The sequence below is a fragment of the Marmota monax genome, unplaced genomic scaffold (assembly GCF_021218885.2).
Source record: "Marmota monax isolate L192 unplaced genomic scaffold, Marmota_monax_Labrador192_F-V1.1 WCK01_AAM20220418_F8-fsc00001, whole genome shotgun sequence".
NCBI classification, from domain to species: Eukaryota; Metazoa; Chordata; class Mammalia; order Rodentia; family Sciuridae; genus Marmota; species Marmota monax.
In genome coordinates, this window is record NW_026693777.1 from 906430 (window position 1) to 924738 (window position 18309).

At 35.7% G+C, this 18309-nt stretch overlaps 1 protein-coding gene across 6 annotated transcripts in view; it reads right to left on the minus strand.

The window, feature by feature from the left end:
• Nucleotides 1-18309, minus strand: part of Ralgapa1 (Ral GTPase activating protein catalytic subunit alpha 1) — a 245655-nt gene that overhangs the window by 61931 nt on the left and 165415 nt on the right. For all 6 annotated transcript variants that reach the window (XM_058584465.1, XM_046460944.2, XM_058584469.1 and 3 more), the window contains one exon: nucleotides 5497-5620. In XM_058584465.1, coding sequence (XP_058440448.1) covers nucleotides 5497-5620 — 124 coding nt within the window. The remainder of the gene's footprint in view (nucleotides 1-5496; nucleotides 5621-18309) is intronic.

Below are 18309 nucleotides of genomic sequence, written 5' to 3' on the forward strand. Positions count from 1 at the left end.
TTAAAACAGGTCTACTTTTTTCTCTGCTCAAGACTTTTGTTTTTGTCTTTAGTTTTTATAATGATAAGTCTTAGTATGAATTTCTTTTGGTTTATCCTGTTTGGGTTTCTCCTAGTACTTTTAGGTTTCTTATAAAATTTGGGAAGTTTTCAGCCATTATTTCTTCAAGCACTTTTTCAGACCTAGCTTCTCTTTTCTTCTGGGACTCAGAGTATAAGAAGGTTAGATCTTTTAGTACAGTCTCACAGGTCCCTAAAGTTGTCCATTGTTTTTAGGTCTGTTTTGTCTCTGATGTTCAGGTTGATTTCTACTGTTTTATTATCTTCCAGTTTACTGATTCTTCTGTACCCCCATTCGCATTCTACTCTGTTGCTGGGCCCAGCTAATAAACTTTCTGTTTCAGTTACTATACATTCAGTTCTAAAGTTTCCATTTGGCTGTTTATTGTATTTTGTATTTCTCTGTTGATATTTTCTATTTTTCATTTGTTTGAACTGTGCTCCTAATTGCTCAAGGAACCATTTCTGCATAGTTGCTTAAAAATTTTTGTTATCTTGGTGTGGGCATCTACTGACTTCTTAAATTTTGTTTGAGATCTCTCTGGTTCTTTGTATACTGAATGATTTTGAATAAAAATGGGATATTTTCATGTTATGAGACTCTAAGTCTTAAAACGACATAGCTGGTAGTTTCCTAACACTGCTCCAGCAGGGAAAAGAGTTGGGAAGAGGGACAAGGTGTTGCCTCATTATTGCCAGGTAAAGGTAGGAATATAGGTTTCCACTAAACCTCCTCTGATACCTGCAAAGGGAGAGAGAGCCTCATTACTGCTAGGCGGAGGAAGGATTCTGGTTTCTTATGTCCACTGATTTAGTGGTAGGGTGGCCTAATTACTATTGGGTTATAGGGAAAGTCTTAACTCTCCACCGACCTCCTCTAATACTATCCCAGTTAGCAGGGTAAGAGGGTCTCATTACTGCTGATTGGAAACAGAATTCCAGGTTTCCTAACTGGACATGGTGGCACATGCTGGTTAAACCCAGTGGCTCGGGAAGCTGAGGCAGGAGGATTGCGAGTTCAAAGCTACCCTCAGCAACTTAGTAAGTCCCTAAGCAACTCAGCAAGACCCTGTCTCTAAATAAAATACACAAAAAGGGTTGACATGTGGCTCAGTGTTTGAATGCCCCTGTGTTCCATCCCCAATACTAAAAAGAATTCCAGGTTTCCTATGTAGTTTCCACTGAAGTATGGGTGTATACATGAGGGATCATTACCAACTGGTGGAGATTGTCTTTCTTCTTGGCCTTCTCTGACACTTCCCCAGTGTAGTATTGCTGGCACTTCATTATTGCCTCATGAAGGTGGAAGTCTAGACTCCCTATTTGGCCTTTGTTGTAAGGGGTGGGGATGAAGTCAAGGTATTTTCTGAAGTATATGGCTGGAGTATACCAATTACTTTCTAATTTTTTAAAAATATGTGCCTTTTAGATAGGTTGCTCCTTTAGCTTTTTTTTTTGTGTGGGGGGGAGGGTCATTTTTGCCTAATGATTTTTGGTGGGGAGGGGTACTGGGAATTGAATTTAGAGGCACTCAACCACTGAGCCACATCCCTAGCCCTATTTTGTATTTTATTTACAGACAGGGTCTCACTGAGCTGCTTAGTGCCTCGCTGTTGCTGAGGTTGGTTTTGAACTTGTGATCCTCTTGCTTCAGCCTCCAGAGCCACTGGGATTACAGACATCTGGGCCTAGCTTCTAATGATGTTTTTCAGTTACCAAAACATCTTCAGTTCCAAGTCTTGTATATATGTGAGAGAAAAAAAGGAAACGTGGAAAATTCATCATTATGTATTCCTCAGTCCCAAAGTCCATAGCTGTTCTGCTTTCTCTCTACCTTTCAATCTCATATTAGTTTTTTAAGTAATATCGAGGGTTTTTGTTGTGCTCAGCATGAAAATAGGGACTGTACATGTATTCAAACAATCTAAAAAAGAAGATCCCTTTGTACAAATTTGATGGGACTTTAGTACATTCACAGACAAGTACAACCTACAGATACTGTGGACATCACATATAAATCGATCAAATAAGGAGTCTTGGTGACTGTTGTTTTCACTTAGAATTGTTTTTAAGGTACATTCTTGTTCTAGCACTTATCAGTATCCATTTCTTTTTATGGCTGATTAATAACTTTTATGGATATACCACATATAATTTACCCATTTATCCACTGAAGAACCTACGGGCTGTTTTCACTATTACGTTATTATGAATAATTCTGCTATAAACATATATGTACAGGTTTACATGCAGACTTGTGCTTTCATTTCTCCTCATACATATTTAGAACTGTTTAGTTATATGGAACCTCTATGTTTAATCATTTGATGAGTTGCCAGACTCTTTTCCACAAGGTTTCATCATTTTATATCCCCTCTTATAGTGTATGAAAATTCAGATTGTTCTAAATCCTACCAAAAGCTATTTTTGATCCTAGCCACTTTGAAGGGTGTGAAATGATATAGCACTGTGGTTTTCATATGCATTTTTCTGATAGCCAATGATGTTGAGCATCTTTTCATGTGTTCTTTGGAGAAAGGTCTATTTGGTCCTTTGGTAATTTTTAAATTGTCTTCTAATTTTTTATTTGTCTGAGTTCTTTTTATATTCTAGACACAACTCTCTTATCAGATACATTATAATAATTATTTTCTCCAATTTTGTTGGCTGTCTTTTAACTCTGTTGAGGGTGTTCCTTGAAGTACAAAAGTTTTTATTTTGATGTTCTTATTATCTAATTTTATTTTGTACCAGGAATTGACTCAAGGAGCACTTTACCAATAAGCCATATTCCCAGCCCTTTTTTATTTTGAGACTGGGTCTTACTAAGTTACTTAGGGCCTTGTTAAATTGCTGAGGTTGACCTTGAATTTGTGATTCTCCTGTGTCAGCTTCCCTAGCTGCTAGGAATTACGGGCATATGCTACCACAGCCAGTTTATTATCTAGTTTTTCCCTTGTTGCTTATGCTTTTAGTATGACATCCAAAAATCCTTTGCCAAAACTTGCCCTTATATTTTCTTTCAAGTGTTTTATAATTTTAGGTCTTTCGTCCATTTTGAGTCAATTTTCATATATGATGTGAGGTAAGTTCCAGCTTCATTCTTTATTTAAAATTTTTTTTTTTGTAGTTGTAGATGGACAGAATCCCTTTATTTTATTTATTTTTATGTGGTGCTGAGGATTGAACCCAGTGCCTCACATATGCTAGGCAAGTGCTCTGGTCCCAGCCCTCCAACTTCATTCTTTTGCATATGGCTATCCAGTTGTTCAGCACCATTTGTTGATAAGATGGTCTTGGCATCAACGTCAAAGATCAGTTGACTATAAATAAGTAGATTGGTTTCTGGACTGTCAATTCTATTCCATTGATCTACATGCCTACCCTCATGTTAGAACCACACCACAATATCGTGATTTGCTTTGCTTGGTAGTGTAAGTTTTTAAATCAAAAAGTGAGTCCTACTAATTTGTTCTTTTCATGTCTCTCACTTTTACTAATACTTTTATGGCATTTTATACAGAGAATCCATTTATAATATCTTTTATACTTTTTAAAGACTTTTCAGACAAATCCCCTCTACTGAACTTTAAATCATCTCCATTGGGTGAGAGAATATTATTGGGGCTGGGGTTGTGGCTCAGTAGCAGAGGACTCGCCTGGCATGGGTAAGGCACTAGATTCAGTCCTCAGCACCACATAAAAATAAATAAATAAAGGTATTGTGTCCATCTATAATTAAAAAAAAAAAGAATATCTACAACTAAAAAAAAAAGATATTGTGTCCATCTACAACTAAAAAAAAATAAAAAAGAATATTATTACCTGTGGTAAATGCAAAGAGGCCTCAGAACTTAGAAAATTCACTTAAAATAGCAGATCAGCCATAAAAGTGTATACTAAACACTAAAGACCAATATACCATACATTGAGAAAAACAGTGGGATTAAAAAAAAAAAATCAGTGAGATGAAATGTCCTTTAGAAGGTTCAAGTCTACTGCAATGGTCTTCAACAATTTTGTTAATATGTTCTCTATAAGCTTTTTAAGAAATTATTTATTAAGTTGACAACTATAATAAAAATTTCATCACAAATTTAAATGATTGCTAAAGATATAACTTACAGTGTACCTTATGTTTCACGTATATGTACCTTAAATATGTTTTTGTCAAAAATTTGAAGCTACAGATTTGGCTGATTCAATATACATAAGATGTTTGCTTTTAGCTTAATGATAAAATCATCCATATCAGATTCATTTTCTGTTAGAACATGTCTGGTGCTTCATTTTTTAATTCAAACAAGAATATCACAAACCTCTATGAAAAATACCTGGCTTCTGAGTAATAATTTTGAAATAGACAGATGTGACAGAGGAACCTTGAGTTGGTTGCCAGGACAACATAAGTGCTACACCTTTCAATATTTCTTGCCTTGCTGTCAGAGACTCTCATTTAGGAGAACACCTTCTTGAACTGGTGCCAAACCTCTCTGGGACAAAGTAGGATTTGGGGTGAGTGAGTAGTGTGCCTTCTATTACAAAGTAAAAGAACAGAAAAAGAGAGGCAAGAGAGTACAGATAAGCCCTCTAGCATTAGTTATTAGTAAATTGAGGATCTGAAAATTAATTTCCTTGAAATTAAACATGCACATGTGCCCATAGAAAGCTCTGTACAGTCTAAAGTCTTAGTTTGAAGATCACCAATCTATTGGTCATTGTTGCAAGGAAACTCTAGATCTTCTAAACCTATGAGTTCAGTACTCTGACAAAATATTGTCTCAAAAAAACCAGTCACCACTCTGACTTTCAAAGTCCCAATTGCTACTATATTCACAGATGAGATGTAAGACAGAAACAATAATAAACCATCATTAAGTTATTGTGTCTCCTAAAATAATGACTCTAAAATAGGCTGAAAAGAAAAAGAAAAATAACCCTCTGCTTCCAAATAGCCATGGGCTACATTTGTGATTTCAAACAACAGATGGAAAATATTTTTTTTTAAATTGTATTTGTGCTGAACACTATAATACAGACTTTCTTCCTTGTCAAAATTTCTTAATACATCAGAGTTGGGGTTGTGGCTCACTGGTAGAGTGCTTGCCTAGCACATGTAAGGCACTGGGTTCACTCCTCAGCAACACATAAACATAAATAAAGTATTGTGTCTGTCCATCTATAACTACAAATATATTTTTTAAATTTCTTAATACATCATAATAACTATTTATACAGAATTTACATTGTATTAGGCATTACGAGTAATCTAAAGATGAATTAATACAGGAGGATATGTGCATAAGCACATACTTCAATGTTTGATATAAAGGACTTGAGCATTTTTGGATTTTGGTATCCACAGGGGATGAGGGTCCAATCTCCCAAGGATAACAAGGGATGACTATAAAATATTTGGTATAATTTAAAAACATACCTCCCAACCAAGACCAGCCACAAAATCTTCATATGCTTGACTTCCTCCAGTATTGGTGAGAATGGAGTGTTTATCTTCTTGTCCTTCAGCAACATAAAATACTGCAATCTTATGTGTCTCTCTGCTGTAAAAAAAAAAAAAAAAAAGATTACATCATTCAAAAATTCATTTTTCCATTCATTTATCCAATAATTAAGTTCTATGTACAAAATATATGGCAATAAGAAAATGAAAAAAGACTTTGATCTTATAGTCTACAATAGGACAGGTAATTACAATATAAGTAAAACATCATAAAAGTGACAAAATTGCCTTGGGAATAGAAAAAAGGCATGACTACTTCTGATTGGAGAAACAGCAACTTCTAAGGGAGAAGGGTAATACTGAGTTAGGGGAAGGTTAGAAGATTGACAAATGAAGAAAAAGAGTATAAGGAAGGACAGATAAATGTGAATGCATAAGCATGTGAAGAGTTGTATGTTGTACAATATGCTGAATCCCAGGGCTAAAAGGATTTTGTTTCAGAATTAGCAGGAATATAGAGATGAATGAGAAGTGATTAATTCTTTCAGAATACTTATAATACAAAGGAAACATATATAACTATAAAACTGTGTGGATTAATTTTCAAGTCCTTATGCATTTTTAGATCTCTATAAAAATTTCAAGGTATTCATAAAAGCAAATTTCTTATCAGCAATTTGTTTTTCCAAGCTAAGTAGGGTACACTATGCTTGGTCAATGTTGATTTATCAAAGCATGGGTTGACAACCTTTATTCCCAGAAGGTAAATCTACCATACCATGAAGGAATTACCAAAACTCAAAACCACCACCAACAAAAAAACACCCCACAATAAACAGAAAAAAACTATAACCAATATAAGTAAATGAGAACTGAAGTCAAGGTGGGTGCACTGTATCATGTCTGAAATCCCAGCTACTAGGGAGGCTGAGACAGGAAGATCAAAACTTTGAAGCCAGTAAGATTCAGTTTCAATATAAAAAAATACAAAGGGCTAGGAAGGTAGAGCAGTGGGGTACAGTGCTTGCCTAGCATACATAAGGTCCTGGGTTCAATCTCTAGTACTGGTAACAGTTTAGTCTGACAACCAAATTCTGCCATGCATCTTAAGGAAGTTGCCAATCATGATTGTGGGTTTCAATATCAGTGCTTTCAATAATAGCAGTATTTTACTTAGGCTGGTAAATACAAACGCAAACTTTTAGTATGCCTGATGCATCATTAGGATAATTAGTATAAGCAGTAAAGTATAATTTGGCAAGGCAAAGGACCTCCCAAAACCACAGAGTATAGATCTGGGCGGTCACTTTCCCAAGTAAAACACAATTTAACTACTGAAAAATGATTCTTAAAAAATCATTCAAAGTCTCTGGATATGTCCTAAAGGCATATAGCAAATGGGGAAATATTCATTAAAGAAAATATATTAAGGGGCTGGGGATGTGGCTCAAGTGGTAGCGCCCTCGCCTGGCATGCGTGCAGCCCAGGTTCGATCCTCAGCACCACATACAAATAAAGATGTTGTGTCTGCCAAAAACTAAAAAATAAATGTTAAAAATTCTCTCTCTCTCTCTCTCTCTCTAAAAAAAAGAAAATATATTAAATCTTGCGAAGAACAGTTTTTGACACATGAGCCACAACTTGTTCCCTTAACCCACCCCCTCGGCTCCATATTAGAAGTTTTGCCCTAGGCATTCTACTCATGTCTAGAAGACAGAGATATCCTCTTCTCCTTCAGATCCCAGTCTGAGGCTATGGTTTTACTATGGAAAATGTAGGTTCCTAGTGGCATTTCTCATGTTTGCCTAGCTCTGTGTTACAGAAGTTCTTCAAGGGTGGATGAGTGGATCACATAGACTACCCTTTACTCAATCAGTTCCCTTTCTTAGAACAGAAGCTTCGGGTGCTCCAGGTTGAACTTCCTAACATTCTCCATTCTAGCTTGCTAGGTGCATGTATAGATTTTGCTAGGAGAAATAAGTTAAAAAGAACAGTGACTGCCAAACTCTTGCAAGATCCCAATTATAGAGCAAAGGTGTCACTCTGGGAAAAGCCAGTTGCTGACCCTGGCTCAGGTGTGATAGAAGGTAGGTATCTAGGATAAAAGGCAGGTCATAAAGGCAAATAACTTAGCAGTAGTTCAGCCTGAAAGGAATGACTTTCAGGCAGAACTACTGCTAAGTTGACACAACTTGGAATAAAGCAATTAAGAGAAGCTAGCAGCTTGATGACAAGAACAAAACAGCAAAGCAGCCAGAAGTTTAATAAAGAGGAAGAGGGAAAGACACAGCAAAGAAGAGCCTTTCTGGGATCAATTCTGCAGGTCAAAATCTTGTGCATAGGTACCATACTATGTCCAATCAGGAGCGAATAAGAGTAAGGTATAAAACATTTCCAAAGTGACACAGAGACCTATCAAACTAGGAAAAGCCTCAATGGCACTGAGTAATACTCTCAGGGTAGAAGCCTAGGAAGTGAAGACTTAAAAATAACATCTGGTCATTCCTGGTAGTCTGAAAGTCTATGTGCAGGGCCCAAGGCTATATTCCTTTTGGAATAATTAGTGAACCTTCACGCTATTAGTCTGTGGGTGAAGGTGGAACAAACAATGGAAATGCTGGCTCTACTAATATCAGACTAAAGCATGAATATCAAAACAAGAGAGAAAAATCAGTGAAACCAAAATTGTTTCTTTAATATCATCAATAAATTGACAATTTTTAGCTAGATAAGAAAAAAAGACTTTACTAAAATCAAGAATGAAAGAAGGGACATCACTACATACATTACAGAAATAAATGGGTAAAGGGATACTATGAACAACTGTATGTGAACAAATCAAATGTGAGATTAAGTGGACAATTTCCTAGAAAAACACAAATTACTAAAACTGCTTGAATAAGAGAGTGAATATATGAATACATGTAACAAGACTTTGATTTAAACATTTGATTGGAAAGGAAGAAGTAAAAATATCCCCATTTGCAAATAACATGATTTTATATATAGGAAATTCTAAAGAATTTACTAGAAAGATGTCTAAGCTAATAATGAGCTCACCAAGATTGGAGGATACAAACAGTATACTAACAGTAAACAAGCCAAGAAAAGGAAAAAAAATTCCTTATAACATCATCAAAAAGAATAAAATACTTAGGTATAAATTTAAAAAGCACAAAACATATTCTGAAAACTACAAAGCATTGTTGAAATAAATTAAAGATCTAAATTTTAAAAAATTCATGGATTAAAAAACTTAATACTGATAAGATGACAGTATTCTCTAAATTGATCTACAGATTCAATGCAATCCCTAATAAGATCTGAGTTATCTATTTTGTAGGAACTGACAGACTAATAATAAAAACTCATAGGAAAATGCAACAAACCCAGAATGGACAATCTTGAAAATGAACAGAGCTAGAGCACTCATAGTTTATGATTTCAAAACTTGCTGCCGAAGAAATCAAAGCAATGTGTACTGACATATAATAAGAGCCACATATCCAAAAATAAACTCTTGTTTATTGTCAATTGTTTTTTGATAATGATACCAAAGGGGAAAAAACTCTTTTTAACAAATGATGATGGAATAGCAGGTCTAAACCCACAAAAGTCTTAGAAGAAAATATGAGCTTGCATTCGGCAAGGTCTTCTTTTTAAAAATTTATTTATTTATTCTAATATGTTATAATGACAGAAGAGTGCATTTCAATTCATAGTACACACATAGAGTACATTTTTTCATTTCTCTGATTGTACACAAAGTAGAGTCAAACCATTCGTGTCTTCATACATGTCCCTTAGGGTAATGATGTCCATCTCATTTCCACCATCTTTCCTAACCCCATGCTCCTTCCCTTCCCCCTCCCTCCCCTTTGCCCAATCCAAAGTTCCTCCATTCCTCCCATGCTATCCCCTAACCCCCATTATGGATCAGTGTCCACATATCAGAGAAAACATTTGGCCTTTGTTTTTTAGGGATTGGCTTCTTTCACTAAGCATGTAGACAGAATAGAGGACACAGAGGCAAGGTCTTCTTAAATACAACACAAAAGAGAAAATAAAAATTAATCAAAATTAAACATTTTTGTATTATGGATGATATTATCAAGTAAGTGAAATGACAATCTACAGAATGACAGAAAATATTTGTAAATCATATCTTACATGGAACTTGTATCCAAAAATGTATACAGAATTCTTACAGTAAAATAGTAAAAAGGTAATTTTGTATTAGTTTCCTAAGACTTCTAAAACAAATTACACAAATTAGGTGGATTTAAACAATATTTATTCTTTCATTGTTCTGGAGGCTATTAGTTAAACCAAAGTGTTGACAGTGCCATGTTCCTCCAAAGGTTCCAGTAGATAATTTTTCCTTGCCACTTCTTAGCCTCTAATGGTTGTTAACAATCCTCAGCATTCCTTAGCCTGTAGTTATATCATTGCAATTTGTGCTTCTACCTTCACATGGACATCTGTCCTATATGTGCATATGTCTGTGTGTCTTCAAATGGCCTTCTTATAGACACCAGTCATCAGATTAAAGGACAAATCTAATCTAGTATGACCTCATCTTAACTAATTACATCTGCAACCCTCTCTTCAAATTACAGTGAGGCTCTGGATATACATGAAATTTTAAGGAGACACTATTCAACTCAGTGCAGATTTGAACAGACACTTTCCCAAATAAAATATATAAATGGCCAATAAGCACTGAAAAATGACATTATAAGTTATAACAGATACGTAAGTCAAAATCACAACAAGATAACAGCTTCATATCCACTAAGATAAATATTAAAAGACAGACAACAAGTGCTCTAGGATATGAAGAATGTAGAACACGCATACCTTTTTGATGGGTATGTAAAATAGTGCGGCTACTATATCACTGGCAGTTCCTCAAAATGTTAAAAGAGTTACTATAGAATCCATCAATTATGCTCCTAGGTGTATACTCAGGGAAGTGAAATATGTTCAAGCCAAAAACTGTACAGGAAATGTTCACAGCAGTGTTATTTATAACATTTAAAAAGTCAAACCAATGGGGCTGGGGCTGCAGCTCAGTGGGAGAGTGTTTACCTAGTATGTGTGAGGCACTGGGTTCGATTCTCAGCACCATATAAAAATAAAAATAAACAAACAAAGGCACTCTGTCTATCTACAACTACAATTTTTTTTTTTTAAAAGTCAAATGAGGTAGACACATCGCCCCAATTGGAAGAGGGGCGGAGCAGAGCCGCCTCCCGCTCCTGCAAGACGGGCAGACCTGCGACCGACCGGCGGAGCAGGTCCAGCGGCCTGCCAGCGTGGTAGACACATCGCCCCAACTGGAAGAGGGGTAGAGCAGAGCCGCCGCCCGCGCCTACAAGGTGGGCAGACCTGCGACCCACCGGCAGAGCAGGCCCAGCGGCCTGCCGGCGTGGTAGACATATTGCCCCAATTGGAGGAGGAGCATAGCCTTCACCCGCCCCTGTAAGGGAGACTTTGCAACTATACAAGAGTGATATAAATATATAGGGGGAAAATTCAATAACACAACAGTTTCACCAAGCAGAAAGAAACGTGAGCAGTATGAAAAGACAAGGAAAGAAAGGACCACAAGCAATGCAGGTCAACTCAACTTTAGAAGAGGTAATAGCTGCAGCAGATGGAATGTCAGATAAAGAATTCAGGATTTACATGCTTCAAATAATCTGGAGTCTTAAGGAAGACATTAGACAGCAAAATCAGACAATGAAAGATCACTTCAACAATGAATTACATAAACAAATCCAAGAAGCAAAAGATCAACTATATAGGGAGATAGAGGTTATAAAAAACAAACAGAAATCCTAGAAATGCAGGAAGCAATAAACCAACTTAAAAACTCAAATGAGAATACTACCAGCAGAGTAGAACACTTAGAAGATAGAACATCAGACAATGAAGACAAAGTATTTCAACTTGAAAAGAACATAGACAGCTCAGCGAGACTGTTAAGAAACCATGAGCAGAACATCCAAGAAATTTGGGATAATATAAAGAGACCAAACTTAAGAGCCATTGGGATACAGGAAGGTATAGAGGTCCAAACCAAAGGAATGAGCAATCTGTTCAACGAAATAATACGAGAAAACTTCCCAGACTTTAAGAATGAGACAGAATCCCAAATCCTAAAAGCATACAGGACGCTGAATGTGCAAAATCATAAGAGATCCACACCTAGACACATTATAATGAAGATGCCCAACATACAGAATAAGGAGAGAATTTTAAAAGCTTCAAGAGAAAGGAAGCAGATTACATTTAGGGGCAAACCAATCAGGATAACAGTTGATCTTTCAACACAGACTCTGAAAGCTAGAAGATCCTGGAACAACATATTTCAAACGCTAAAAGAAAATGGGTTCCAACCAAGAATTGTGTATCCAGCGAAATTAAGCTTCAGGATGGAAGATGAAATTAAAACCTTTCACGATAAACAAAAATTAAAGAATTTGCAGCTAGAAAACCATCTCTTCAAAACATCATCGGCAAAACATTACAGGAAGAGGAAATGGAAAATAACAATGAAAACCAACAGTGGGAGGTAGTACAGTAAAGGGGAAAAATAATCAAAGAGGAAAAACAAACCATGTTAAGTAACATAAATAAACAAATATGGCTGGAAGAACAATCCATATCTCAATAATAACCCTAAATGTTAATGGCTTAAACTCACCAATTAAGAGACACAGGCTAGTAGAATGGATCAAAAAAAAAAAAAAAAAAAGATCCAACAATATGCTGCCTAAAGGAGACGCATTTGATAGGAAAAGACATACATAGACTGAAGGTGAAAGGTTGGGAAAAATCATATCACTCATATGGACTTTGGAAACAAGCAGGAGTGTCCATACTCATATCAAATAAAATAGATTTCAAGCCAAAGTTAATCAAAAGGGATAAAGAGGGACACTACATACTGCTCAAGGGAACCATACACCAACAAGACATAACAATCATAAATATATATGCCCCAAACAATGGTGCAGCTATGTTCATCAAACAAACTCTTCTCAAGTTCAAGAGTCTAATAGACCACCATACCATAATCATGGGAGACTTCAACACACCTCTCTCACCACTGGACAGATCTTCCAAACAAAAGTTGAATAAAGAAACTATAGAACTCAATAATACAATTAATAACCTAGACTTAATTGACATATATAGAATATACCACCCAACATCAAGCAGTTACACTTTTTTCTCAGCAGCACTTGGATCCTTCTCAAAAATAGATCATATATTATGTCACAGGGCAACTCTTAGACATTATAAAGGAGTAGAGATAATACCATGCATCTTATCTGATCATAATGGAATGAAACTGGAAATCAACGATAAAAGAAGGAAGGAAAAATCATGCATCACTTGGAGAATGAACAATAGGTTACTGAATGTTCAATGGGTTATAGAAGACATCAAGGAGGAAATTAAAAAATTCTTAGAGATAAATGAAAACACAGACACAACATATTGGAATCTATGGGACACAATGAACGCAGTTCTAAGAGGAAAATTCATTGCCTGGAGTTCATTCCGTAAAGAAAAAACCAACAAATAAAGGATCTCATACTTCATCTCAAAATCCTAGAAAAAGAAGAGCAAAACAACAGCAAAAGAAGTAGAAGGCAAGAAATAATTAAAATCAGAGCTGAAATTAATGAAATCGAAACAAAAGAAACAATTGAAAAAATTGACAAAACTAAAAGTTGGTTCTTTGAAAAAATAAATAAGATTGACAGACCCTTAGCCATGCTAACGAAGAGAAGAAGAGAGAGAACTCAAATTACTAGCATGCGGGATGAAAAAGGCAATATCACAACAGACACTTCAGAAATACAGAAGATAATGAGAAATTATTTTGAATCCTTATACTCCAATAAAATAGAAGATAGTGAAGGCATCGATAAATTTCTTAAGTCATATGATCTACCCAGATTGAGTCAGGAAGATATAGAAAACCTAAACAGACCAATATCAATCGAGGAAATAGAAGAAGCCATAAAAAGACTACCAACTAAGAAAAGCCCAGGACCGGATGGGTATACAGCAGAGTTTTACAAAACCTTTAAAGAAGAACTAATACCAATACTTTTCAAGCTATTCCAGGAAATAGAGAAAGAGGGAGAACTTCCAAATTCATTCTATGAGGCCAACATCACCCTGATTCCTAAACCAGACAAAGACACTTCAAAGAAAGAAAACTACAGACCAATATCTCTAATGAATCTAGATGCAAAAATCCTCAATAAAATTTTGGCGAATCGGATACAAAAACATATCAAAAAAATTTGCACCATGATCAAGTAGGATTCATCCCTGGGATGCAAGGCTGGTTCAATATACGGAAATCAATAAATGTTATTCACCACATTAATAGACTTAAAGATAAGAACCATATGATCATCTCGATAGATGCAGAAAAAGTATTCGACAAAGTACAGCATCCCTTCATGTTCAAAACTCTAGAAAAACTAGGGATAACAGGAACATACCTCAATATTGTAAAAGCTATCTGTGCTAAGCCTCAGGCTAGCATCATTCTGAACGAAGAAAAATTGAAGGCATTCCCCCTAAAATCTGGAACAAGACAGGGATGCCCTCTCTCACCACTTCTGTTCAACATAGTTCTCGAAACACTGGCCAGAGCAATTAGACAGACGAAAGAAATTAAAGGCATAAAAATAGGAAAAGAAGAACTTAAATTATCACTATTTGCAGATGACATGATCCTATACCTAGCAGACCCAAAAGGCTCTACAAAGAAACTATTAGAGCTAATAAATGAATTCAGCAAAGTGGCAGGATATAAAATCAACACTCATAAATCAAAGGCATTCCTGTATATCAGCGACAAATCCTCTGAAATGGAAATGAGGACAACCACTCCATTCACAATATCCTCAAAAAAAAAAAATACTTGGGAATCAACCTAACAAAAGAGGTGAAAGACTTATACAATGAAAACTACAGAACCCTAAAGAGAGAAATAGAAGAAGATCTTAGAAGATGGAAAAATATACCCTGTTCATGGATAGGCAGAACTAACATCATCAAAATGGCGATATTACCAAAAGTTCTCTATAGGTTTAATGCAATGCCAATCAAAATCCCAACGGCATTTCTTGTAGAAATAGAGAAAGCAATCATGAAATTCATATGGAAAAATAAAAGACCCAGAATAGCAAAAACAATGCTAAGCAGGAAGTGTGAATCACGCGGTATAGCGATACCAGACCTCAAACTATACTACAGAGCAACAGTAACAAAATCAGCATGGTACTGGTACCAAAACAGGCAGGTGGACCAATAGTACAGAATAGAGGACACAGAAACCAATCCACAAAATTACAACTATCTTATATTTGATAAAGGGGCTAAAAGCATGCAATGGAGGAAGGATAGCATCTTCAACAAATGGTGCTGGGAAAACTGGAAATCCATATGCAACAAAATGAAACTGAATCCCTTTCTCTCGCCATGCACAAAAGTTAACTCAAAATGGATCAAGGAGCTTGATATCAAATCAGAGACACGCCGTCTGATACAAGAAAAAGATGGCTACGATCTACATAATGTGGGGTTGGGTTCCAATTTCCTCAATAGGACACCCATAGCACAAGAGTTAATAACTAGAATCAATAAATGGGACTTACTCAAACTAAAAAGTTTTTTCTCAGCAAAAGAAACAATAAGAGAGGTAAATAGGAAGCCTACATCCTGGGAACAAATCTTTACTCCTCACACTTCAGATAGAGCTCTAATATCCAGAGTATACAAAGAACTCAAAAAATTGAACAATAAGAAAACAAATAACCCAATCAACAAATGGGCCAAAGACCTGAACAGACACTTCTCAGAGGAGGACATACAATCAATCACCAAGTACATGAAAAAATGCTCACCATCTCTAGCAGTCAGAGAAATGCAAATGAAAACCACCCTAAGATACTATCTCACTCCAGTAAGATTGGCAGCCATTATGAAGTCAAACAACAACAAGTGCTGGCGAGGATGTGGGGAAAAGGGTACACTTGTACATTGCTGGTGGGACTGCAAATTGGTGCGGCCAATTTGGAAAGCAGTATGGAGATTTCTTGGAAAGCTGGGAATGGAACCACCATTTGAACCAGCTATTCACCTTCTCGGTCTATTCCCTAAAGACCTAAAAAGAGCATACTACAGGGACACTGCTACATCGATGTTCATAGAAGCACAATTCACAATAGCTAGAGTATGGAACCAACCTAGATGCCCTTCAATAGACGAATGGATAAAAAAAAAATGTGGCATTTATACACAATGGAGTATTACTCTGCATTAAAAAATGACAAAATCATAAAATTTGCAGGGAAATGGATGGCATTAGAGCAGATTATGCTATGAAGCTAGACAATCCCTAAAAAACAAATGCCAAATGTCTTCTTTGATATAAGGAGAGTAACTAAGAACAGAGTAGGGAGGAAGAGCATGAGAAGAAGATTAACATTAAATAGGGATGAGAGGTGGGAGGGAAAGGGAGAGAGAAGGGAAATTGCATGGAAATGGAAGGAGACCCTCAGGGTTATACAAAATTACATACAAGAAGAAGTGAGGGGAAAGGGAAAAAAAAAAACCAAGGGGGAGAAATGAATTACAGTAGATGGGGTAGAGAGAGAAGAGGGGAGGGGAGGGAAGGGGGGATAGTAGAGGATAGGAAAGGCAGCAGAAAACAACAGACACTAGTATGGCAATATGTAAATCAGTGGATTTGTAACCGATGTGATTCTGCAATCTGTATACGGGGTAAAAATGGGAGTTCATAACCCACTTGAATCAAAGTGTGAAATATGATATGTCAAGAACTATGTAATGTTTTGAACAACCAACAATAAAATTTTAAAAAAAAGTCAAATGAACTAAATGTCCATCAATCAATGAATGAAAAAACAAAATGTAGGATTATCCACAAAATGGAATATTATTTGATAATACAAAGAAATGAAGTACTTAGATGTGCTATAATGTGGATAAGCTTTTAAATCATCATGGTAAGTGAAAGCAGCTTCCACAAAAGACCATGTTTTCTTTGATTCCATTTTATATGAAATATCCAGAATAAGCAAATCCATAAAGACAGAAAATAGATTATTATTGTTTAAGGCCAAGGGATAAGGAATGGAGTTAAGGAGGAAATGGAAAGTAATTTGGTAATGGACACCAGGTTTCTTTTCAGAGGGACTGAAATATTCTAAAATTAGAATATAATGATAGTTGTGCAGCTTTGTGAATTCACTGATAATATATTGGTTAATAATTATATTTCAATATTGGTTCGTAAATTTTAACAAATGTACCCCACTAAGACAAGATACAAATAATAGGCAAAACTGAGCAGGGGGAGAAGAGGTAAGTGGAAACTTTGTACTTTCTAAATGGTATTTGTGTAAACCTAAAACTACTCTAATTTTAAAACATGCTTAAGTTAAATTAAGTTTAATTAATTAGGTAAGTTAAAGAGATGGTGTAGACTGAAAGAATTTTAGACCTGATGATAAGGATACAAACTTATAGAAAGATAATTTCAGCAGAACCGTAGAGTTTGTAAAAGCTAGACCTGAGCTGAGCAAGATGGCAAGAAGAGATGATTCCTTCCCCAAGGACTTGATCATCTAGTAACAAAGATAAATTATTTTGAAAGAGGAATCAGAATTGGGAATCCATAAACTACATAGAGTTTTTGTACATAGCTCTTTTTTGGAAAAAAGTAAAAAGAATAACTAATAACAGTAATACTAATATTCAGTGTGATGTGTGCTGTTATAGGTAAGTGCTACAGGGTTATGTGGCACATGGAAGTAGATAGTTTGGGAAAGTAAGTAGAAGGAGTTTAGGAAAGATGATTATCTACATCAAGAAAAAAAAAACAAAAAATCCCACAAAACTACAATGAAAACAGGAATATAATAAAAATTATGATGTCAAGTATAAATATCTATTAGGAAAAATCTCAATAATACATATTTTGGAAAACAAACAAACAAGAAAGTTGATCCAAGAGTTAAAAGACAGGGGTTGGGGATATAATTCAGTTGGTAGAGTGCTTGCCTAACATTCACAAGGCTCTAGGTTCAATCCCCAGCACCACCAAAAGAGTTAAAAGACAAATAAGGATGAAACAAACTGAAAGAAAAATTAGCAATTTTAATTCTTGTGAACTTTAATTGTTTTTTTCAGTTGTAAATATATTTATTTATATGTGGTACTGAGAATCAAACCCAGTGTCTCACACATGCTAGGCAAGCGCTCTACCACTAAGCCATAACCCCAGCCCAATTCTTCTGAACTTTAAAAAAATTTTTTTAAATTTATTTTTCTAATCATTATACACGACAGCAGAATGCTCTTCAATTCATTGTACACAAATGGAACACAATTTTTCACTTTTCTGGTTGTACACGTAGTAGGGTCACATCATTCATGCAACCCATACATGCACCTAGGGTAATAATGTCTGTCTCATTCTACCATCTTTGCCATCCCCATGCCCATTCCCCTTCCTTCCCTTCCCTCTGGCCAATCCAAAGTTCCTCCACTCATCCTATGCCTCCTTCCATTATGAATTACCATCTATTAAGCAACATTTAAGCTTACTTTATAAAGCTGGATATAACCTTAATTCTAAAAAATCATACAAAGAACAGGATAAAAAAATAACTATAAAACCTGTGAAATTAATGGACTATACCCTTACTCAAAAACAAAAACAAA